This window comes from Procambarus clarkii, chromosome 41, assembly GCF_040958095.1.
Source record: "Procambarus clarkii isolate CNS0578487 chromosome 41, FALCON_Pclarkii_2.0, whole genome shotgun sequence".
NCBI lineage: Eukaryota > Metazoa > Arthropoda > Malacostraca > Decapoda > Cambaridae > Procambarus > Procambarus clarkii.
In genome coordinates, this window is record NC_091190.1 from 24,652,754 (window position 1) to 24,679,674 (window position 26,921).

Below are 26,921 nucleotides of genomic sequence, written 5' to 3' on the forward strand. Positions count from 1 at the left end.
ATTAAGAAGGTATGTAGGTATGCCACTAGACTAGTACCAGACCTGACGGGTGAGAGGTACTAGGAGATGTTATTATAATTGTCAGTGGAAGACAGAAAGGAATTAGGGGAGACATGATCACCATATGTACAATTTCCAGGTGAATTGATGGAGTAGATCAATTCAAACAATTTGGAATGGGAATACAATTTCCAGAAGACACTGCAGAAGGATATATTCTATGTAATAGGGCCATGATTCATCAAACATTTACGTACTAATTTACGAAACCTGTACATCTTTCCAAAATCATTGCGGTTTTGTTTACATTCATTAAGCAGTTCATGAACTCTGAAGCACAACGAGGTTGTTTACAACAATAATAACCCTGGGTTGTGACGTTTCCATGCTAACAGATATAAACCAAGCCTTCATTGTCTAGAGGGAAGATGCACTGGTTTCGTAATTGGCTGCATAAATGCTTGATGACAACCACCCCTGATATATAGCGTCAGTGACCCCTCAAAATGCTTGCATTTAAAAATGTTAAAATGAATTCTCTCATTAAGTCTAAAACATTCGCGACCGAACATTTGATATGACAAAAATCATGTAATCCCATCTGTCACGCAACATATTTACAACGTTTTTAAAACGTTATAACAACATTGTAACAATGTAAAATATTAAGAAGAACGTTCTGGTTATGGCAGGATGTATTCACGTATTTGTCCTCAACTAGTTGTACTTGCAGGGGTTGAGCTTTGGCTCTTCGGTCCCGCCTCTCAACTGTCAATCAACTGATGTACAGATTCTGGAGCCTATTGGGCTCTATCATATCTACATTTCAAACTGTGAATGGAGTCAGCCTAGACCACGTCACTGCCTAATGCATCCCATTTGTTAACTACTGACATTAACATTTTTTTTGTTAAATATCTCTGTGGCTCATCTGGGTACTCAGTTTCCACCTGTGTCCCCCTTGTTCGTGTTCCACCCAAGCTAAATAGTTTGTCTTTGACCATCCTGTCTATAACCCTGAGAATTTTGTAGGTGGTTATCATGTCTCCTCATATGTGTGTGTGTTTTGGGCGTGACTACGGCGCTTGTGTTCATCACATGATATAACATGGTTACTCTTGTGTTACTTTACAGGCTGAGATATGGTCGGTGTTCATCGCTATCCTGCGGAAGAGCGTCCGCAACCTGCAAGCCTGCACGGAGGTGGGGCTCATCACCCACGTCCTGCAGCGACTACCGCAGGCTGATAACGTAGTGGCAGGTAGGTCCCCACAGGTCACCTTCAGTCCGGCTACTAATTAAGGTGCATGATATTTACCGTGCTGCCTGATGCAACAGGCAATGATTGCAGGCTGACCTGCCATTCCCCCCCCCCCCCCCACGAAGGCGGGCATGGCCCTGGAAACACAAACCGAAATTGTCTCTTTTCCGCTTGTTGCAACTTGTAATAAAGTTGTTACATCTTGGCTTAACGTGTTTATGACGTATTAGAACGTTGTTACAATTTGCTATATTGGTTGTTATAACTGGTTAGGAGGTGTTAAAACTTGTTCAAACGTTGTACCAACGTCGTAGTTTCGGTGTGTGTTTGGCGGGGGGTGACAGGTACACAATATACTGATAGAAAACACGAATATAACATTTAAATCAACACGTTTAAAAGTAATATTAATTATAATTATACAAAGATCCATAATGATTTATACAGTGTTAGGATGCATGGGTCATGAAGTTCGTTATGTTTACTGAATATAAAATTGATAAAAATATAATAGTTATAAGATATATAAATATCATATTAATCGCAATGTTGAAACCAGAGGTGCGTTCGATCCCATCGTACGACCTCAATATTTTCTCATAGATACATCTCTCAGTCGTAATTTTATTATGCACATTCGCTACGGGATCACCATAGCCGGTGCTACTCGGAACTTTTGTTCCAAGTAGCCTATTCTAAAACAACAACAACTGTGCACATTTGGACCTTGTGAAGTTTCCGATAGCGGGGTAGAAATGTGACATCTATTGGCAATATTTTGTTGCGATGTTTATCACTTGAAGCAAGAGCTGCAGCGGCTTCAAGACTTCGGCGGGAAGTAGATGGTGGTGGCTGGAGGTATTGGAAACTGAAGTGGAATGGGAACAGTAGTCGATATACAGGAGACTGGTGTGTGTGTGTGTGTGTGTGTGTGTGTGTGTGTGTGTGTGTGTGTGTGTGTGTGTGTGTGTGTGTGTGTGTGTGTGTGTTCACCTAGTTGTATTCACCTAGTTGTATTTGCGCGGGGTTGAGTTCTGGCTCTTTCGGTCTGCCTCTCAACTGTCAACTGATTTTTTCTCAGATACACACACACACACACATACACACATATACACACACACACACACACACACACACACACACACACACACACACACACACACACACACACACACACACACACACACACACACATACACACACACACACGCAAAGTAAAAATCGGGCAGAAAATCTTGTGATAGTCGCTGAAATAAAGTGTTATGAGGGTACAACCAACCAGATATCAACCAGGTACTAACCAACCAGGGAAGACTCGTCAAGTTTCTGGGGATCCCCTCCCATGTTGGAATATGTGGGAACGAACGAGCAGATGTGCTGGCTGCTGATGGAGACCACATTGAATACTTCACACCCAAGACTCTACTACAAATTAGAGGTATTGTCAGGCAACATCACCGTGACAAGGTAACTGAGGAAAGGAGGATAGAAGCACAAACCAGTGAATCTGTACGATGGTACAACATGGTTGCAGCTGGCAATCCCTATCATTATGGCTGAAAAGGAGGAGGACGAGGGAGAGAATCAGTAATAGCGAGAATCCGTCTTGGATACAAATATCCATGGAGATATGGAAACAACAGTTGATCAGCGGGGTTGCAGAATCTGTGGTGAGAGTGACGGACACCGCCTTGACCACTATCTACGTGAATGTGAACACCTGAGAGATATTAGAAATATGTGTAGAATAATAAACCCCACATTGTTTGAGTTAGGAAAACACTATTTGTCAAATATTGATACTGTTCTTAAAAGGTTCCCCCATTTTGCACCCGCAAGAAAACGTAAGATTTTAAGGGTTGACAGATGTTAATCTTCTAGTTTGAGGAGCTGTTCACTTGAGACAGTTAAGCAAGTCCCAGCTGTGTCTGGGTACAAGTGACAGGATGAACAACCCAGCGGGTTTTCTTCCTATTGGGGAGTGTTGGACATGCTGCTATGGCGGTGTGTCCACTCACAGGATGAGTGACGCTGCCCAATAAACTAGCCCCTCGGGGCAAAATTAAAAAAAAAAATTATACCTTTAAGGCTAAAAGATTAAATTGTTCAGTAAATACCGAATAAGCCGCAAGATCGAGGTAAGATGTACAGGTCTCGTAAATGAACAAGTAATTACTAATTGCTTGATGAAGCTAGCACAAAGACCTAGTTGGTAAATACAAAACACGGCTGTGGGACAAAAACCAATTGTTTAGCATTAGTGGGAAACACAGGGCCGGGATTCATGAAGCATTTACACAACCACCTGCGAAACCTGTACATCTTTCTTCCATCATGGCGGTATGGTCTACATTTATTACAGTTTACGAGCTCGGAAGCACTACGAGGTACTAACAATAATAACCTTTGGGCCGAGGACGAGTTCTCGACGCTTCCAGGCTCGTCATCTGCTTAGCAAACGTAAACAAAGTGGCCATGATTAAGAATAGATGTACAGGCTTCGTAAGTGATTCTTACCTGGATCATGCGTGATGAGCCAGGTAAGAAAGGACAAACAGAGGGGGAAATCAGAATCTTTGGTAAATTGGAGGAAGCCAAGTGAAGACGCACAAGAGAACTGATAATAATCCACTTGATAAAATGTATATATATATACATATGTATGCATTGTATACCAGAGCTGGTACCGCTGGAGGTTTACAGGTATACATGAACGGTTTATCACTCCGTCCTCTCACCTAATACGTCGCATTTTAAACCGACTCTTCAAAGAGCCGACCAATCTGTTAAATATATACACGCGTTAGTAAAATTTTCAACCACGGCAATATTGACGTTTCGCTCAGCATCGGCCTCGTGAGGTTAGGTGGGTTGCTTGGGTTCATACGTTTCTGGCTAGGCAAAACAGTTGTATTTTGTACGGAGTTGTTATGTTTGTATAGAGTTGTTAGTTCTTGTGTTTAGTTAGCTAGTAAGTTGCATCTATGCAACTTACTAGCTAACTAAGTAAGTTGCATCTATGCAACTTACTAGCTTACTGCAACAGTTGCATCTAACTATGCGGTAGTACACTAGGCCAGGATGGTGATTAGGCCAGGATGGTGATTAGACATGATGTTGTTGTTATTGATTCAGCTACTCGGAACAAGTTGCAAGTAGCACGGGCTATGGTGAGCCCGTAGTGGACTTACTGGCTAGACCTGTAATGGTGTTGTGTTATGGATGTTGTGGTGAGGCGAGATGTTACCATGGTGATGGATGCTGGCGTGTGCTCCACATCTCCTCCCCTCTCTCTCATCTTATCAAGCTCACCACTCCTTACTCATCCTTCTTCTCGTGAACTTCGCCTCTCCTTACTCACCGCGCCTCTCATTCCTATCGTCTTACTCACCCGGGGCCGGATTCATAAAGCAGTTACGCAAGCATCAAGGAATCTTTGCCTTCTTCCCATCGCCGTGGCAGTTCCGTCGCGATTCAGGAAGCCATTTACGAACGCCAGTCTTCCTAAGAACACCGCCTCGTGTTAGGACGCCTCCAGACCAGTCGCAGCTTTGCGTAAACCGTCAAACTTTTCTGACTACATAAGTGTAACAATGGGACCTCAAAATTCAGTGCCTTCCGACAGACACTGTCTGGCTGGTGCGGGACATTAGGTAACGGGGCTCTCTCTCTGCTGGACATATATACTTAATATATATTTATATATTCATATATATATATATTTATATATTATATATTTCTTATAAATTATTAAATATTATATATTAAAATATATAAAATAAATATTTGCCAGCATATTAAAGATGCTATATGTTTAGACCAAGAGAAACCAATTGTCAATGTGATTTTCCGAAATACCAAATTTTTTGGCTATTAGAAATGGTTCACCCACAATTCAAGTTGTAAAATATTTTAGTAATTAGAGCCCTACATATGAAATTATTTATGGCATAGTAAATACTGAAAACTAAGGCAATGAATTTAAAACAGAATAATTCTTACCTGTCTTAATAGTTGCCACACTGAAACACTGTTTATAGTTAAAAATCATTTACCATTTTACATAAAAATCATTATAAATCATTTAAATAAAAAATCAATGTGAGCAAAAATATAAAGGATTAAGTAATAAAGACTAAAACTTTAGCTAACCTCACCTGGACCGAAGTACTGGAGTACTATGCAGATTATAGTGTGGCATAATACTTCCATTTAAATATATATAGTACATTATTGTACTTAAAGCAACTAATGTTGTGCAAATCTTATATTTACCAATAATATTTGTATCTTCACAATATTATAAACATTAGGCAGCCTGAATAGTTTTATTTACTTATATACAAGAAGGTACATTGGGTTGTGAGAGTACATAACATTGGTGTGTAAGCGTCCCATTGCTGCAGGTCCTTAAGGTGATACAAGTAAATGTAATAATGTGTACATTGTAGCAGAGGTGGAGTTGTACATTATACCTACAGCATTAATTGATGCCATTGATTACATTGGTGAAGTGGCATGACTTGAGCACTGATATTGGGGGAGTGGGTGGCACAGGACACTGTATTGCTGTACCACAGTACCATACTGTCATGCTGTACCACAGTACCACACTGTCCAGCTGTACCACAGTACCACACTGTCCAGCTGTACCACAGTACCACACTGTCCAGCTGTACCACAGTACCACACTGTCCAGCTGTACCACAGTACCACACTGTCCAGCTGTACCACAGTACCATACTGTCATGCTGTACCACAGTACCACACTGTCCAGCTGTACCACAGTACCACACTGTCCAGCTGTACCACAGTACCACACTGTCCAGCTGTACCACAGTACCACACTGTCCAGCTGTACCACAGTACCATACTGTCATGCTGTACCACAGTACCACACTGTCCAGCTGTACCACACTGTCCAGCTGTACCACACTGTCCAGCTGTACCACACTGTCCAGCTGTACCACACTGTCCAGCTGTACCACAGTACCACACTGTCCAGCTGTACCACACTGTCCAGCTGTACCACAGTACCACACTGTCCAGCTGTACCACACTGTCCAGCTGTACCACACTGTCCTGCTGTACCACACTGTCCAGCTGTACCACAGTACCACACTGACCAGCTGTACCACACTGTCTAGCTGTACCACACTGTCCAGCTGTACCACACTGTCCAGCTGTACCACACTGTCTTGCTGTACCACACTGTCCAGCTGTACCACACTGTCCATCTGTACCACACTGTCCAGCTGTACCACACTATCCAGCTGTACCACACTGTCCTGCTGTACCACACTGTCCAGCTGTACCACAGTACCACACTGACCAGCTGTACCACACTGTCTAGCTTTACCACACTGTCCAGCTGTACCACACTGTCCAGCTGTACCACAGTACCACACTGACCAGCTGTACCACACTGTCTAGCTGTACCACACTGTCCAGCTGTACCACACTGTCCAGCTGTACCACACTGTCCAGCTGTACCACACTGTCCTGCTGTACCACACTGTCCAGCTGTACCGCAGTACCACAGTGTCCAGCTGTACCACAGAACCACAGTGTCCAGCTGTACCACAGTGTCCAGTTGTACCACAGTGTCCAGCTGTACCACAGAACCACAGTGTCCAGCTGTACCACAGTGTCCAGTTGTACCACAGTGTCCAGCTGTACCACAGAACCACAGTGTCCAGTTGTACCACAGTGTCCAGCTGTACCACAGTACCAGTGTCCAGTTGTACCACAGTAGCACACTGGCCAGTTGTACCATAGTGTCCAGTTGTACCACAGTACCACTGTCCAGCTGTTCCACAGTGTCCAGTTGTACCACAGTGTCCAGTTGTACCACAGTACCACACTGTCCAGTTGTACCACAGTACCACACTGTCCAGTTGTACCACAGTACCACAGTGTCCAGTTGTACCACAGTATCACAGTGTCCAGTTGTACCACAGTACCACACTGTCCAGTTGTACCACAGTGTCCAGCTGTACCACAGTACCACAGTGTCCGGTTGTACCACAGTACCACACTGTCCAGCTGTACCACAGTACCACACTGTCCAGCTGTACCACAGTACCACACTGTCCAGCTGTACCACAGTATAACACTGTCCTGCTGTACCACAGTACCACACTGTCCTGCTGTACCACAGTACTACACTGTCCTGCTGTACCACAGTACCACACTGTCCAGTTGTACCACAGTGTCCAGCTGTACCACAGTACCACACTGTCCAGCTGTACCACAGTACCACACTGTCCAGCTGTACCACACTGTCCAGCTGTACCACAGTACCACACTGTCCAGTTGTACCACACTGTCCAGCTGTACCACAGTACCACACTGTCCAGCTGTACCACAGTACCACACTGTCCAGCTGTACCACAGTATAACACTGTCCTGCTGTACCACAGTACCACACTGTCCTGCTGTACCACAGTACTACACTGTCCAGCTGTACCACAGTACCACACTGTCCTGCTGTACCACAGTACCACACTGTCCAGCTGTACCACAGTACCACACTGTCCAGCTGTACCACAGTACCACACTGTCCAGTTGTACCACAGTGTCCAGATGTACCACAGTGTCCAGCTGTACCACAGTGCTCAGCTGTACCACAGTGCTCAGCTGTACCGTGGCAGGAGCACCTGCTGCTTGGTCAGCCAAGGTCTACACGTGTTGTCTCCAGGAGCTGAGGGCCAGAAATTAGGTTTAACATAGCCTGTCCTCTCGCTTAAAACGTCGCATTTATTACGGAATCGAGTATTCCATTAAAAATGGGACGTAGTAGTAAACATTAAAGTTCCATAATATTTACATTTATTTTGCATCGGTATTTTGTACGTCGTGAACATAACCTCGGTGGCTCTAACCTGTCCTCACACTTAATGCACCGTAATGTTAACGCTTTCGATCACAGCGTAAAAATGTCAGTGCTCTAGAGGAAATTAAAAGCACTGGGATATTGACGCTTCCTTGACCTATTGAACTGGTTGGCGAGGTTCGTAGGCTTATGAAACCACTTCAAATCTGACGCTCGTCTGACCTGGGGAACGGCCTGGTGGAGCCTTTTGTGCACCTCTACTGAAGACTTTTTTTCGGCGCCTTGAAGCATTTTCAGTTTTTCCCTGAGACTTTCCTTAAGGAAAGTTGGGGGTGGAGAGGCTGGTGGTGGGTGAGTGTGAGTGGGTCATCAGGCTAGTGTGGGTGGGTGGAGAGGGTGGTGGGCTAGAATGGGCCCATAAGGCTAGTGTGGGTGACCGAGGGGGGGGGGGGGGGGGGCGGCCCCAACACCATTGCCTGATGCTCAAAAACTCTGCAGATTAAAGTTTTGTGCGGGGGCGCAATACCCCGGGGGGGGGAGGCGCCTGTAAGCTCTCCTTCAGGAGGCCCTGCACCACCTGCCGGCCCCCCCCCCCTGCTGGGTCCTGGCCGGGGGGCGCCTGTAAGCTCTCCTTCAGGAGGCCCTGCACCACCTGCCCCCCCCCTGGTGGGTCCTGGCTGGGGGGCGGCGGTACCTCCCCACCACGGCCTGCAGGGTCGAGCTTCTGCACTTGGGCCCCGCCTTTTGACTGTTAGTAATTCAATACATTGACACTTTTCGCTTGTTTCTCATATGTTTACATTTGGAACTTTGTACCGAATGTTCCTGGGAGTGCTGACCTTAGTGACTACGGGGGGGGGGGGGGGGGAGGTCTAGCACTTTATGCCCGCCTAGTTGTATTCTTGCCTAGTTGTATTCTTGCCTAGTTGTATTCTTGCCTAGTTGTATTCTTGCCTAGTTGTATTCTTGCCTAGTTGTATTCTTGCCTAGTTGTACTCTTGCCTTGTTGTATTCTTGCCTAGTTGTATTCTTGCCTAGTTGTACTCTTGCCTTGTTGTATTCTTGCCTTGTTGTATTCTTGCCTTGTTGTATTCTTGCCTAGTTGTATTCTTGCCTTGTTGTATTCTTGCCTAGTTGTATTCTTGCCTAGTTGTACTCTTGCCTTGTTGTATTCTTGCCTAGTTGTACTCTTGCCTTGTTGTATTCTTGCCTTGTTGTATTCTTGCCTTGTTGTATTCTTGCCTTGTTGTATTCTTGCCTTGTTGTATTCTTGCCTAGTTGTATTCTTGCCTAGTTGTATTCTTGCCTAGTTGTATTCTTGCCTAGTTGTACTCTTGCCTTGTTGTATTCTTGCCTAGTTGTATTCTTGCCTTGTTGTATTCTTGCCTAGTTGTATTCTTGCCTAGTTGTATTCTTGCCTAGTTGTACTCTTGCCTTGTTGTATTCTTGCCTAGTTGTATTCTTGCCTAGTTGTATTCTTGCCTAGTTGTACTCTTGCCTAGTTGTATTCTTGCCTAGTTGTATTCTTGCCTAGTTGTATTCTTGCCTAGTTGTATTCTTGCCTAGTTGTACTCTTGCCTTGTTGTATTCTTGCCTAGTTGTATTCTTGCCTAGTTGTATTCTTGCCTAGTTGTACTCTTGCCTTGTTGTATTCTTGCCTAGTTGTATTCTTGCCTAGTTGTATTCTTGCCTAGTTGTACTCTTGCCTAGTTGTATTCTTGCCTAGTTGTATTCTTGCCTAGTTGTATTCTTGCCTAGTTGTACTCTTGCCTAGTTGTATTCTTGCCTAGTTGTATTCTTGCCTAGTTGTATTCTTGCCTAGTTGTATTCTTGCCCTCATGCCATATTTAAACAGGGAGATGGAAGAAATACAACAGAGGCTGAAACAATCATATCAGATTGAAGAAATGCAATTAGAAGGGAAAGCCATACAAGACAAATCCAAAATATTTCTACACATTTCTGAAATCTAAATATAGAACCTTCTTCAGTATTGAATCTATTCGTACGAGTGAAGGTTCATACACGGAGGATGACAAAGAAATTAGTGAAATCCTAAAAAAGCAGTATGAGGACATGTTTAGCACTCCGATACCCAGCATGAAAGTGGAAGATCCGGACAACTTCTTTATGCGTGATATCCGAACACCTGTAAATATAACCGATATCAACACGAGCGTGACAGATTTTGAAAGATAAATTGACAATATGCCCAAGCATTCAGCTTCGCGTCCAGACTCATGGAATTTAATATTTATAAAGAAATGCAAAGTGCCGGTAGCACAGGCACTCAGTATAGTGTGGAGGAAGAGCTTGGACACAGGTGAGATACCAGATGCACTTAAAGCAGTATCCTCACTGTCCTGTGTGGCAGTGAATATGAGCAGCATCCTCACTGTCCTGTGTGGCAGTGAATATGAGCAGCATCCTCACTGTCCTGTGTGGCAGTGAATATGAGCAGCACCCTCACTGTCCTGTGTGGCAGTGAATATGAGCAGCACCCTCACTGTCCTGTGTGGCAGTGAATATGACCAGCACCCTCACTGTCCTGTGTGGCAGTGAATATGAGCAGCACCTCACTGTCCTGTGTGGCAGTGAATATGAGCAGCACCTTCACTGTCCTGTGTGGCAGTGAATATGAGCAGCATCCTCACTGTCCTGTGTGGCAGTGAATATGAGCAGCACCCTCACTGTCCTGTGTGGCAGTGAATATGAGCAGCACCTTCACTGTCCTGCGTGGCAGTGAATATGACCAGCACCCTCACTGTCCTGTGTGGCAGTGAATATGAGCAGCATCCTCACTGTCCTGTGTGGCAGTGAATATGAGCAGCACCCTCACTGTCCTGTGTGGCAGTGAATATGAGCAGCACCTTCACTGTCCTGTGTGGCAGTGAATATGACCAGCACCCTCACTGTCCTGTGTGGCAGTGAATATGAGCAGCATCCTCACTGTCCTGTGTGGCAGTGAATATGAGCAGCACCCTCACTGTCCTGTGTGGCAGTGAATATGAGCAGCACCTTCACTGTCCTGCGTGGCAGTGAATATGACCAGCACCCTCACTGTCCTGTGTGGCAGTGAATATGAGCAGCATCCTCACTGTCCTGTGTGGCAGTGAATATGAGCAGCACCCTCACTGTCCTGTGTGGCAGTGAATATGAGCAGCACCCTCACTGTCCTGTGTGGCAGTGAATATGACCAGCACCTCACTGTCCTGTGTGGCAGTGAATATGACCAGCACCTCACTGTCCTGTGTGGCAGTGAATATGACCAGCACCTCACTGTCCTGTGTGGCAGTGAATGTGAGCAGCATCCTCACTGTCCTGTGTGGCAGTGAATGTGAGCAGCATCCTCACTGTCCTGTGTACTCACCTAGTACTCACCTAGGTGTGTTTGCGGGGGTTGGGCTCTGGCTCTTTGGTCCCGCCTCTCAACTGTCAATCAACAGGTGTACAGATTCCTGAGCCTATTGGGCTCTATCATATCTACACTTGAAACTGTGTATGGAGTCAGCCTCCACCACATCACTTCCTAATGCATTCCATTTGTCAACTACTCTGACACTAAAAAAGTTCTTTCTAATATCTCTGTGGCTCATTTGGGCACTCAGTTTCCACCTGTGTCCCCTTGTGCGTGTTCCCTTGTGTTAAATAGACTGTCTTTATCTACCCTATCAATTCCCTTCAGAATCTTGAATGTGGTGATCATGTCCCCCCTAACTCTTCTGTCTTCTAGCGAAGTGAGGTTTAATTCCCGTAGTCTCTCCTCGTAGCTCATACCTCTCAGCTCGGGTACTAGTCTGGTGGCAAACCTTTGAACCTTTTACAGTTTAGTCTTATCCTTGACTAGATATGGACTCCATGCTGGGGCTGCATACTCCAGGATTGGCCTGACATATGTGGTATACAAAGTTCTGAATGATTCTTTACTCAAGTTTCTGAATGCCGTTCGTATGTTGGCCAGCCTGGCATATGCCGCTGATGTTATCCGCTTGATATGTGCTGCAGGAGACAGGTCTGGCGTGATATCAACCCCCAAGTCTTTTTCCTTCTCTGACTCCTGAAGAATTTCCTCTCCCAGATGATACCTTGTATCTGGCCTCCTGCTCCCTACACCTATCTTCATTACATTACATTTGGTTGGGTTAAACTCTAACAACCATTTGTTCGACCATTCCTTCAGCTTGTCTAGGTCTTCTTGAAGCCTCAAACAGTCCTCTTCTGTTTTAATCCTTCTCATAATTTTAGCATCGTCCGCAAACATTGAGAGAAATGAATCGATACCCTCCGGGAGATCATTTACATATATCAGAAACAAGATAGGACCGAGTACAGAGCCCTGTGGGACTCCACTGGTGACTTCACGCCAATAGGAGGTCTCACCCCTCACCGTAACTCTCTGCTTCCTATTGCTTAGATACTCCCTTATCCACTGGAGCACCTTACCAGCTACACCTGCCTGTCTCTCCAGCTTATGTACCAGCTTCTTATGCGGTACTGTGTCAAAGGCTTTCCGACAATCCAAGAAAATGCAGTCCGCCCAGTGTGTGGCAGTGAATGTGAGCAGCATCCTCACTGTCCTGTGTGGCAGTGAATATGAGCAGCACCCTCACTGTCCTGTGTGGCAGTGAATATGAGCAGCACCCTCACTGCTGCTCATATTCACAATGGGGGGAATCCACTGTGAACTTCTCACTTTACTTTAAGGAATCCAGAAACGCGAGTTTGATTCCATCGTGTAACTTCACATCATGGTCCTGTCGGAAGTGCGTCTGTTTGGGAAATCGAGGATACGTGGGTTCGATCCCATCCTACAGCCTCAGTATTTTTTGTTTTATAGACTCATCCAGTTGTTGTGGTTTTCTTGTACTACGTCTGTAATACAGTGTGTTACCAAGGGGGGACAACCTACTAGGCCACAGGCATGTCAAACATGTGGCCCTTTGCAAGCACACCTGTGGCCCGCACACCTGTGGCCCCGCACACCTGTGGCCGCACACCTGTGGCCCGCACACCTGTGGCCGCACACCTGTGGCCCCGCACACCTGTGGCCCCGCACACCTGTGGCCCCGCACACCTGTGGCCCACACACCTGTGGCCCACCCACCTATGGCCCACCCACCTGTGGCTCGCACACCTGTGGCCCGCACACCTGTGGCCCCACACACCTGTGGCTCGCACACCTGCGGCCCGCACAAATAATACCGTAATTTGGTCATTTAACAGCCAAAATTGCAGTTTTTATAATTTAAAACTATCACCTTTTAATTGATTTCAGAAGCACAAAAGAAACGCAGATGTAGCTGTGAGACAAGCGAGTTAAGACTTCTTACAATAGACTGCCGATACTGAGTCTGGACTTAGCATTGCTAAGTATGAGTCTCACCTGGAATTGTTGTCAAAGGAATTTCAGGAAAGTTTTCTTGATTTCTCATCTTTTGAACACCACTGTTCATTATTCTCAGCACTATTCACCTTTGATGGTCTGTCCACTTGGGCTGGACGGTTAGAGCGACGGTCTCGCTTCATGCAGGTCGGCGTTCAATCCCCGACCGTCCAAGTGGTTGGGCACCATTCCTACCCCCCGTCCAATCCGGTGGGAGCCGGTGGCTGAGCGGACAGAACACTGGACGCGTGATCCTGTGGTCCCGGGTTCTATCCCAGGCGCCGGCGAGAAACAATTGGCGGAGTTTCTTTCACTCTGATGCCCTTGTTACCTAGCAGTAAATTGGTACCTGGGAGTTAGTCAGCTGTCACGGGCTGCTTCCTGGGGATGGAGGCCTGGTCGAGGACCGGGCCGCGGGGACACTAAGCTCCGAAACCATCTCAAGATAACCTCAAGAAGAAAATAATCCTTGATCCTTATCCTGATCCCTTCCAAGTGGTATGAAAGTCGTGATGGCTTGGCGCTTTCCCCTGATAATTCCCTCCCTCACCTGTGATGTGCCCAAAGCAGAAGACAGCCGCCAGATGGAACCATTATAAGGCAGAAGACAGCCGCCAGATGGAACCATTATAAGGCAGAAGACAGTCGCCAGATGGAACCATTATAAGTACAGTGGGACTCTTCACTCAGAGTAAAGTATCTTGTAGTGGAGATACCTGGGAGCTGCTTCTCATAACTTCCTGAAAAGTTTAAACACTTGAGAAAGTTTGCCACGAGGATTATGGCAATGTTCGGGTCTACCTGTGTGTGTGTGTGTCAACAGGTTCTTCATGACATCAACATAAACGTCTCAGAGAACAAGGCTGACTGATCAACACTTGTCATTACTGATCAACACTTGTCATTACTGATCAACACTTGTCATTACTGATCAACACTTGTCATTACTGATCAACACTTGTCATTACTGATCAACGTGGGAACTGTCACACACATTTCAGCCACACAGGAAAATTTGTCATTAAAAAGGTGTCAAGCCTCAGGACAAAACACTAACCATTATTGAATAGCCGTAAATAAATGTTCATTCTGAACTGTTGGAATTTTTATACAATGTATTTGTTGTTGTTGTTGCATAGAAGTCTGTTTTATACCCTATAAAACAATAAACCGTTTTATTAACAATAAAAAGGAGCCCTGACAGCTGAGTGGACAGCGCTCGGGATTCGTAGTCCTGAGGATCCGGGTTCGTTTCCCGGTGGAGGCGGAAACAAATGTGCAGAGTCTCTTTCAACCTGATGCATCTGTTCACCAATCAGTAAATAGGTACCTGGGAGCTAGACAGCTGCTACGGGCTGCTTCCTGGGGATGTGTAACAAAAAAGAGGCCTGGTCGAGGACCGGGCCACGGGGACGCTAAGCCCCGATAATCATCTCAAGATAACTTCAAAAAGATAACATTTGGTTATGATGCTCCCAAGCTCGTAAACACTTTAATAAATATAGCTGCCATGATTAAGATAACATGTATAGGTTTCGTAAATAAATGTGCAAATATTTGATGATTTCTGGCCCAGCTTAGTTTACATTTAATGTAAATCATATATACTGATACTGAGTATACTGATCCTTTGAATCATTTTTAATGCCTTGTAATACTGTAGTCAATCGCCTTACACAGAGAGAGAGAGAGAGAGAATATTAAGCCACCCAAAAGGTGGCTTGGGCATGAATAGCCCATAAGTGGTGGCCCTTTTGAGCCATTTCCAGTATCAATAGATGATACTGAGATCTGTGGAGGTGCGACTGCACCCTGCGTGACGGAAGATGTCTCCCGTGAGCGCCTTACACATCTCAGTCTTAACTTATATATTGACTTCCTGCACATCTTCATCCTTCACGGGATATTCATGCCTGTGCCACCTCTTGGGGTGGCTTGATCTTCATCAATCAATCATCAATCTCTTCACCCGACGGGATAATATCCGGGGCGGACCGAAACCTCGTCGCAAGCTTCAGGTACAGGTGCGTGGGGTGGGGGTCGAACCCTGGTGCGTGGGGTGGGGGTCGAACCCTGGTGCGTGGGTTGGGGGGTCGAACAGTCTTGTTCACGGAGTCATTCAATTCAGCTGTGAACTGAAGAATGCGAATGTTCTTTGACAGTGATGATAGGCAGAACAGCTTGACTTAAAGGTTTTCACCGTTCTTCAGGCTTGTTCTCTCACATAATAAGGTATTTTTTTAACAGAATCGACCAGTCCGTTATAAATGCGACGTATTTGTAAAGTGTAAAGCACCGTGACACTGACGTTTTCTATGATACCGGCCTAGATCGGTTAGGGTGGGTTGTTTGGGTTCCTTCGTTTCTGGTTAGTCTAAACAATATATTATTTTTTTTCACAATGAGACGACTGCATTTTCAACATCATCCAGCTGATATCTGGCCGCTGGAGCATCGAACCCTGAATTTTGGAATGTTGAGCCGAATCTTTCGTCCATATCAAACACACATAAGGATCGTCTTGAAAAATATTTGAGTCTTCCCAATTTTTTATATCAACAGCAAATTTGAAAAAAAAATAAATAATTGCTACTCAATCCCGTATCTAAATTATTTATGGTCAGCAGCAGAGTCACCAGGACTGAGCCCCAGGGGCTCTATAGGGCTCTATGGGGTTCTAGGGATGCCATAGACCGAGCCCCCAGGGGCTCTATGGGGCTTCAGAGGTTACTTACAACAGTCTCACAGTCTGACTTAACTCATTTATACAAATTATTGATCTTTCTTTTGAAATATCCACTCCCTTTCCCAACGTAAGGTGACCCCCATCCCCCAATACCTTGAGCCTATTCCTTTCTAGTCAAGTTCAAGTATGTTTATTGAGACAAGAAAAAATACATCTTAAAGGGATAGAGTAGCTTGGGCTATTTCTACCTCTCCTCCCCTTTCTGGTCAGTCTTTCCTGACGTAGTATCAACAGCTTGGAGGCTAAAGCTGAGGTTATTGAGTTGGTCTTAAAGTTCCCCTATGTAAAGGGCTCCACAGGACTGGATGAGTGACTAGTTTTAAAGGTCCAGTGAAATGATTGCACAGAACTTGCTGAATGATTTAGCTATTAGAGAGTCCTGTGTAAAGACTCCACAGGAATGGGTGAATGAGGTGTTCTAAAAGTATCCTGTGTACAGACTTGTCAGGCAGGGGAATATATTATTCGAAGTGTGTCCAGTGTAAAGATTCCACAGGACTGTGTGAAAGATTAAGAGGTATAATTAACTAAATATATTACTAGTTGTAACAAATTCCTTTTCTCTTTTAGTCATTCTTCCCAAACAATCAACACAATATATTGTTATATACAACCTGTTCCACATGTTATGATTGTATTACCTGTAATGATTGTATCTTGAATGTATTTTACGTGGCTTTTGTAAAATGTTGGTCTGTTTTCCTTACAAGCAAAGACACATGGTTAGTATACCTTAAGTTTCCCGCTTTCTAGAAAGTATACCCATCACACTAGAGGATAAATGTTGTATACTAGATACTAGGAATTTTGAAATTGAAGAAAATTTGCTGAGGATGTTTCGAAATTTGGAAAAGTATATACGGAAGTTTGCCATCACATAACATATGCATGACTAAGTTTTAATTAATTTGCTTAGAATAATAATATTGATAATTATCATTTTGTAAAATGTTTTAAGTTTGGACCTCCAGCTGTTTATGAATCAGCTGTTTATACCTCCAGCTGTTTGTGAATCAGCTGTTCCTATCTCCAGCTGTTTATGAATCAGCTGTTCCTACGTCCAGCTGTTTATGAATCAGCTGTTCCTACGTCCAGCTGTTTATGAATCAGCTGTTCCTACCTCCAGCTGTTTATGAATCAGCTGTTCCTACCTCCAGCTGTTTCTGAATCAGCTGTTTCTACCCCCAGCTGTTTATGAATCAGCTGTTCCTACCTCCAGCTGTTTATGAATCAGCTGTTCCTACCTCCAGCTGTTTATGAATCAGCTGTTCCTTCCTCCAGCTGCTTGTGTATCAGTTGTTCCTACCTCCAGCTGTTTATGAATCAGCTGTTCCTACCTCCAGCTGTTTATGAATCAGCTGTTTATACCTCCAGCTGTCTGTACCTCCGGCTGTTTACTCCCATGTGTGTTTAATCCCTTAGGCATTGATTCAAGGACGCTTGGATCCCACTGTTCTCCGGCTGGTATCAAGACAAAGGATTAATTACGGATCTAACTCAAGTTGAGGGCTGGGTATTCGATTGGATCCTCTCTCAGATGGGCGGGGAAGCAACGAGAGGTCGGCGGGGAATGGGATTCAATGCTACTCTGTAGATTCATGTGCATAAGGAGATTTTTTGGGGAATAATGGGTGTCAATGGAAAGGAAGTTGAACCTCTCACACAATCCATCCCATTAATTCGGGTTGAATTGTGTTAAGCGTCAACTATGAAGTGAAGTTGTCTACGCACGGGGGTACGAACCTAGGCAGCCCACCTAACGTGTCGAGACCGGTGCTTATTAGGCCAAGAAAGCGTCAATATTACGGTGGTCTTATTTTCATTAGACCATTGGAATTGTGACGTTGTTGTCTAAAGCGTCATAGGATAGTTGGACTTGAACGCACACACTAGCACGCGGCTTATAATGCCCACATTCTGGCCAGAGGATAGGAGATAGACTAAGAGTCACCCCATCCTTTAGAGATCGGGCCTATGGGGGCCTATGGGTCAGGGAGCCCCTCCCATTCATCCTATTCTGGAGTCAATCCGAGATTGGTAATGCATCGCATTTTTACCGAATCGACCAATCCGGTAAAAATACGATTAGTGCAAATTAAAGCACCGTAATATGGACGTTTTCTATCCATCGGTCTCAGTAGGTTAGATGGGTTGTTTGGGTTTATACGTATCTGGGTAGGCAAAACAGTTGCATTTTGCACGGAGTGGTGAGGACGGTGTGGGAGTGATGTGCGGGCACCCAGGTGTGACAGACGGCGTCATGTTGTTGTTATAGATTCAGCTACTCGGAACAAGTTCCAAGTAGCACGGGCTATGGTGATCCCGTAACTTACCTGGCACAGGAGCGGGGCAAGTAGCACGGGCTATGGTGAGCCCGTAACTTACCTGGCACAGGAGCGGGGCAAGTAGCACGGGCTATGGTGAGCCCGTAACTTACCTGGCTCAGGAGCGGGGCAAGTAGCACGGGCTATGGTGATCCCGTAACTTACCTGGCTCAGGAGCGGGGCAAGTAGCACGGGCTATGGTGAGCCCGTAACTTACCTGGCTCAGGAGCGGGGCAAGTAGCACGGGCTATGGTGATCCCGTAACTTACCTGGCACAGGAGCGGGGCAAGTAGCACGGGCTATGGTGAGCCCGTAACTTACCTGGCTCAGGAGCGGGGCAAGTAGCACGGGCTATGGTGAGCCCGTAACTTACCTGGCACAGGAGCGGGGCAAGTAGCACGGGCTATGGTGAGCCCGTAACTTACCTGGCACTGGCGCGGGGCAAGTAGCACGGGCTATGGTGAGCCTCGTGGACGGGAGATGTCTCCCGGACGGCGTCAAGTCAATAAGCTTTAAATAGCTTGGTCAGTGAAGCTTGGCAAGCTTTGTGAGGTGGTGTTCCCAGGGGGGGGGGGAAGTCGTTGTTGGGGTCGTGTTCTTCTCCTCTTAATTAACTTGATGCCTCTTATTCTCTTCCCCTTCCTCCTCCTCCTCCTCTTCGTCATCTTCTCTTCTTTGTCTTCCTCTCCTCCTCCAGTTCCCTCTTCTTCCTCCTAATTCCATTTTCTCCTCCTCCTCCTCCTACTACCCTCTTCCTCTCCATTCCTCATCCTCAACAACAGTGCAATAACAAGAGAGAGAATAATGCTCCACCAACGGACGGAAAACTTTGTAGCGAAGCACCAGGACTGGTTTAGAGAAGTCATGCCTGACAAACCTATTAGAGTACATAAGAACAAAGGTAACTGCAGAGGGCCTATTGGCCCATACGAGGCAGCTCCTATTCGTAGTACTTGTGCTGGAATAAAAGAGATGGAAAATGGAAGCACGGGCGCAATGCAGTAATTCAATGTTGTATAAAGTGTTAAGACTACAAAGTAAAGGGCCAAACCTGGGTCATAGTTACAGAGTGGATGGCAGACTACCTAGTGAATGTAAGACAATTCTCTTATGTTATTGACGGTAATTATGAGAGAAATCAGAATATGTCACAAGCGGAGTTCCGAAAGGGGTCAGTACTCGGCCCATTAACTCGATTTGCTACTCCGTAATAAATTCAACTTTTTTAAATTTTTTTACCCAAGCAAATCATCAGAGCTATCAGTGGTGATGGTTGGAAAAAAACAATAGTTTTTGGGTGGTTCAATCTATACTTATGTCACATTTTTAACAGATTGGTCGATTACAATAAAAAAAAATGTGGTGTATTGGCACAGTGGATAGATCACAGTGCTAGTCTCCTCGATATTATACATATATGTTAATGCAGCTGCATACTCCAGGATTGGTCTGACATAAGTGGTTTACAGAGTCATGAACGATTCCTTACATAAGTTTGTAAAGGCAGTTCTTATGTTGGCCAGTCTAGCATATTCCGCTGATGATATCCTTTTGATGTGGGCTTCTGGGAACAGGTTCCGTGTGATATCAACCTCCAGATCTTTCTCTCTATTTGACTCTTGCAGGATATCACCTCCCAGATGGTACCTTGTGTTCAGCCTCCTGCTCCCTTCGCCTAATTTCATTACTTTACACTTTCCTGAGTTAAACTTTAACAGCCATATTCTTGATCATTCCTCCATTTTGTCCAGGTCGTCCTGTAGTCTATCTTCATCTGTCTTGAATTTTCTCATAATGTTTGCATCATCAGCAAACATTGAGAAGAATGAGTCTATACCCTCTGGAAGATCGTTTACATGTATCAGAAACAGGATGGGTCCAAGTACAGAGCCCCGTGGGACTCCGCTGGTGACATCACACCACTGTGATGTCTCCCCCCCTCACAGTTACTCACTGTTTTCTGTTGCTTAGATACTCCCTTATTCATGTAACGGGGGCCGGAGGTAATGGCTCTCTCTTTTGTCCATTAGCCCGCCCTTAGTTAACTATTTCTAGAATTCCCCCAAAGTTTCTACTGCAACCTCTGTAGTTCGACACCTTGTAACCTACGGGCTCACCATAGCCCGTGTTACTTGGAACTTCTTGTTCCAGGTAGCGAATCTTTAACAACAACAACCTTGTAACCTCGGTATTTGATTACTTGGTGCTACATAAACAAGGCATTGTACCTGATCAGCGCCCCACAACTCTAAGAGAGTCCACGTGATCCCACTGCCTTCACCTGGTTCCACTCCACCCTGATTGACCCTCCTAATTGATGATGAAACAGGAAATCGCCCATTAGGCATAATCCCCCAATTATGCCTAATGATCCTCAGTTATGAATAGGAGGGATGAATTTACTATGAAATGTGGCTTACTGAGTTAAAAAAAAAGGGAAAATCTATTGAATCGATAAAGGAACTTACAGGGAAGCCAAGGTGTTATCGCTACCTCTGGAGGGTAGAAATAGCCTAAGCTACTCTATCCCTTTGAGATGTATTTCTTGCTTATCTCAATAAACGTACTTGAACTTGTTATCGCCCAAAGCCCAGGATCTAAAGATCCGCATAATCATGAAAGACAAGCAAGGGAACTCACTGAACACGAATAAATGAATAATCAAGTTTATTAAAACACAAATTAGTTATACTTGAACACTCCCTAGCTGACAATATCCTAATTTGACAATGGCATATAGTTCTTAAGCAATACATTAATACACAGACTTTTACCTTACTCCCTGCATAGTCCTAGGTCAGAGGTCATGACCTTTGACCTCCCTCCCCACCCCCCACCCCAAGGGAGGAGTCACCACCTCCAGCCGCTGTCCAAACCACACTAACTCTTAGCCTGCTCTCTCAGGCTGAGAGACTGACCTAGGCTTAGTTGCCACATTAATCTTCAAGGATGATTAACAAAGATTAATCTTCTAATCGCTGAAGGCGACTTAATCTTCATTCCAAAACAATTGGAAAATTACCTCGATACTTGAGCAGGTAAATTATAAAATACAACATTGAATGATAACTTGAATTTCTCTGCATTGTTGAATTAACAACCAGATGGAGTCTTGTGAGGGGTGGGGGTGGGGGGGGGTGAGACCTGCCTCTTGCTGGTGACCTGACCCCTGAGGCTGCTGGTGACCTGACCCCTGAGGCTGCTGGTGTTGTCAGTCCTTACACGAGTAGTCTGATCTTGAATTATGGAGGAGATTTGATTATTCATAATTGACGTTAAATTAATCTACGTACTTGACAAAAGAGGTTATTAATTAGTTACTTTAATACATGAATTTCTCAAAAGTGATAATTTAAATACAAGGAAAAAAAAAGATTATTAATTAGTTACTTTATTAATTACTTTATTAATTAGTTACTTTAAAAAAAGAGGTTATTACTTAGTTACTTTAATACATGAATTTCTCAAAAGTGATAATTTAAATACAAGGAGAAGCTGGTGACCCTTGCTTGCACACCTCTGCTCTTAATCCCTCAGGGATGAACCCTTGCCCAACTTTCCAGGGCAGAACAACCACTCCACTGCATGTTTTGTACAAGGGCGTATCCACACTACCTTCAGTACAAGTCACCTATCTTAAACAGCTTCGACTGTTACTTTCACTGGAGCACCTTACCGTTTACTCCTGCCTGTTTCTCCAACTTTTGTAACAGCCTTTTATAGGGTACTGGGTCAAAGACTTTCAGATAGTCCAAGAAAATGCAGTCTGCCTTCCCTTCTCTTTCTTGCCTAATTTTTGTTTCCTGGTCATAGAATTCTATTAAGCCTGTGGGGCACGATTTACCATCTCTAGAACCATGCTGTTGGTGTGTTACAAAACTCTTTCCCCTACACAAGTTCATTTTAAATTTCTTTATTATGCACCTCCGGGAGGGAGCCGGTCGGCCGAGCGGACAGCACACTGGACTTGTGATCCTGTGGTCCCGGGTTCGATCCCAGGCGCCGGCGAGAAACAATGGGCAGAGTTTCTTTCACCCTATGCCCCTGTTACCTAGCAGTAAAATAGGTACCTGGGTGTTAGTCAGCTGTCACGGGCTGCTTCCTGGGGGTGGAGGCCTGGTCGAGGACCGGGCCGCGGGGACACTAAAAAGCCCCGAAATCATCTCAAGATAACCTCATGATACTCTCCCTCTGTATGTAAGCGGCGCAACTAGCCGATATCTTTCGCAGGTCAAAGGAAACTTAATCAACACCTTCCAAGGATATCCGATCAAGCTGGTGGCGATTCATACCTCAGACTGCGTACAGGAGCGTTTAACAGCCTGGTTGACCGTCAAGCACGAGGCCTGGTCAAGAGAACAAGCCACTGTTTCTTCAGAAGCATCTCAAGGTGACCACAAGGATAGGTTGATACCACATCCAGCCTATCAGAAACCCACCTTATCTAGGTAAGTTCAGATGCAGGTGGCGTTCAAGGCTCTCTGTTCCACGTATGTCAGACCAATTTTGAAAATTGCAGTACAATCCTGGAGTCAATATCTCAAAACAAAATTGGATACAGTCCAAATGTATGAGATGAGACTAGACTCAGCTGAGAGGCAGATGCTATGTGGAAAGATTACAGGAATTAAACCTCGCATCACCGGAAGGAAGAAAAATATAGAAGAGGAAGAAGGAAATAAAAATAGGAAGAAAAAAAAGAAAAAAAATCAATACTCTTTCGGCTAAATACCAGAGTGAGGCATATGGACTGTCTACAATATTTTTACTATGTAGACTAGTAAATACAATTAACTACAAAAATAAAATAATGTAGGCAGGCACCATACATCACTTCACATGTACAGATGACAGAGCCCAAATGGTTCGGGAATTGAAGATATAAGATGCAGGACCCAAGAAATGAAATTCAACCCAGCATACTCTTCAGGATAAGATAGCGTGTGTTAGAGAGAAGAGTTCCGTAACGACTCAGGGTACGTAATGGGGCCCTGGGCACTGCCTCCTCCTCCGGAAAGGAATTATATCAGAGAGGAGTGTAATTATCGTCTCCCCTGCCGTTCATGGAGGGCTTGTTACCACCAACTCTCAATGACTCTTGTTTCCAGAGTTGGGCGGGTGCGTGCGCCCGTAGTTACCCACTTCCCAGGCCTTCACTTGGGGAGGTGGGGTCTAGGAGGCAGGATGAGAGAGAAGGGAAAGGAGAGAGAGAGAGAGAGAGAGAGAGAGAGAGAGAGAGAGAGAGAGAGAGAGAGAGAGAGAGAGAGAGAGAGAGAGAGAGAGAGAGAGAGAGAGAGAGAGAGAGAGTCAAATAAAATCAAGTCCAGATGTAATGAAAAGCTCAGTACCCTTGAGTCTCTGCACAAGAGGTTTTTCTTATTCTTATAGCAGAGAGACAAGAATACTAATCACATCTTCGTGTCATCTTTTGTAGATAGAAAAATTAGCATGAAAATACCTAGGGAGACGACACTGAAAAGTCTTCGATTGAACAGATGAAAATAACGTGATGTTTTCCGCTGACAAGTTCCAGGTACTGAGGTATGGTGGAAACGAGGGACTTAAACGAAACACACTAGGGTACAGTACACAATCATAGAAGGAAAGCAACATGTAAAAGATCTCGAAATTATGATGTCTGACGACCTGACATTTAGTGAACATAACTGAGCAAATATAGCGGCGGCCAGGAAAATGATAGGATGGATTATGAGAACGTTCACAACCAGAGATCCCACAGCAATGGTAATACTGTTTAATCACTGGTGCTGTCCCGTCTTGAGTATTGCTCGGTACTCACTTACCCTTTCAGAGCAGGAGAGCTCTCTGAATTAGAGGGAATACAGAGAACATATACGGCACGCATAGAAACGATAAAACATCTAACAAATTTGGGATCGTCTCATAACTCTTAAAATGTACTCTCTAGAAAGGAGACGAGAAAGGTATAAAATAATATATACATGGAAGATACTGGAGGACCAGGTCTCAAATTTGCACAGTAGAATAACAACATGCTGAAACTAAAGGTACAGAAGGAAATGCAGAATAGAACCAGTGAAGAGTAGAGGTGCCATAGGCGCTATCAGAGAACACTGTCTGAACATCATGGGTCTACAGCTGTTCAACACCCTCCCAGCAAGCCTTAGAAATATTGCCGGAACAAAGGTGGATGTATTGAAGAGGCACTTAGATAAGTTCTTGCAAGAAGTGCCAGACCAACCTGGCTGTAGTAGATATGTGGGCCTGAGGGCCGCTCCAGCCAACAGCCTGTTGAACCAAGTTATCACAAGTTGAGCTTGGCCTCAGGCTGGGCTTTGGAAGTAGAAGAACTTCCGAAACATTCTGCAGGTAAGTTCCAGGTAATACAAACAGACAGGCCGACCGACCGACCTAGCCATGGGATATGTTGGTTGATGAGACCGCCAGGCTGTCCTTAACACACTAGCCATCCCGTCAGGTGAACAATCTCCTTGAACAACCTGACTTTGGAGCAAGCGGAACTAGCCAGCCCTCCGTTCAGAGCCAAGAACAACTGAAAGGAATACCTTGCTACGGGGGGATGTGACCAGCCAATCAAACGTGTTCAGGACACGGGACCTCCAGCACAAGGACCTCAGCGGCAGTACCTGTTGTTACCGTTGCCGGGTGGCAGGCGAGACCAACAACAACGGCTCAAAACAGGACAATTCATAAACAGTCTTGTACAACGGAAGAGGTTCAGAAGCGGGCTATATCCAGATGGGAATGAGAAACTTGGGGAAAAAAACTTGCATCAGAAAGCGTTGAATCCGGTCATGTGTTGTCTGGGTAAAGATGATCGTGGGTATTCACAGTCCCACCATTACACCGGGAAGAAGCTGCTGACACAGCCACAACACCAGGAAAAGGCTGACCTACTAACAAATCATTTTCCTGCTAAGATACATGTCTTCGATCCTGAACGAATTCGTGAACATGTTGACGCAAGCAGTGTGTCCTGCAACACAGGGGCCGGATACAATCTGGCCAGGAATATTACACCTGCCGGCTCTCCCTCTCACTTTTCTGTATTGATTGATTCCCCACCTCCAGCGCTGAGATATGCTGAATTGCGTAGATGTTATCTGAACGCTGGAACACCAGATGATCACAGACGGGAGACATCTCCCGTCACGCAGGGTGCAGTCGCGCCTCCACAGATCTCCAGTATCATCTATTGATACTGGAAATGGCTCAAAAGGGCCACCACTTATGGGCTATACATGCCCGTGCCACCTTTTGGGTGGCTTAATCTTCTCTCTCTCTCTCTCACCAGATGATATACTAGACCTGCATCTAAGACTTATTATGTAATACACCGGTTATGTAATATATTCGATATTATTATATCTTAAGCTTGTTAATGCACTGTAATCACCATGCGTAGTTGAGTGGTCAATAGCTCACTAGTTTCTATAGCAGTTCTCTTACCTTGTAGGAGAGACGGGAATGTATAAAAACATACTTTACGCTTGTATTGAAGTACCCGTCCCTCTTCTATCGTGAGGTTATCTTGAGATGATTTCGGGGCTTAGCGTCCCCGCGGCCCGGTCCTCGACCAGGCTTCCTTTTTGTTGCACATCCCCAGGAAGCAGCCCTTAGCAGCTGTCTAACTCCTAGGTACCTATTTACTGCTAGGTGAACAGAAGCATCAGGTGAAAGAAGACGTGCCCAACCATTTTTGTCCCGTCTGGGGATCAAGCCCGATATCCTCCATTAGGAGTCAAGAACGTCGACCACTCGGCCCGTTCTCGCCAGCGTTCCCAACGTTAAGAAACAGTCGTACTAAAGTGCCTTATTCTAACCTACCACAGGACCCACGAACAGAAAACGGAACATTGTGTCAATTTCGCGAGCCGCTGCCATTTTGCTGTACGACAGGTTTTGGCCTTAGAGTGTACGTCAAAATACGACGTGCTATTAGGAGGACGGGTTGGACCAGTCTACTAAAGGACCGTCACTGTGACAGACAGACGGGAATCTTATGTATGACGGTTACTGTCTTATGTGTGAATGGCTGCGTCTGTGGTAGAAAATAAACAGAAAAATAAAACTTGCAACTGTCACACACACACACACACACACACACACACACACACACACACACACACACACACACACACACACACACACACACACACACACCACACACACACCACACCACACCACACACACACACACACACCACACACACACACACCACACACACACACACCACACACACACACACCACACACACACACACCACACACACACACACACACACACACACACACACACACACACACACACACACACACCACACACACACACACACACACACACACACACACACACACACACACACACAC

At 45.2% G+C, this 26,921-nt stretch overlaps 1 protein-coding gene across 1 annotated transcript in view; it reads left to right on the forward strand.

The window, feature by feature from the left end:
- LOC123760990 (neurobeachin-like) overlaps positions 1-26,921 on the forward strand; it is a 217,667-nt gene that overhangs the window by 54,095 nt on the left and 136,651 nt on the right. The window contains exon 2 of the mRNA XM_045746799.2: positions 1,135-1,261. Within this exon, the coding sequence (XP_045602755.2) occupies positions 1,135-1,261 (127 nt within the window). The remainder of the gene's footprint in view (positions 1-1,134; positions 1,262-26,921) is intronic.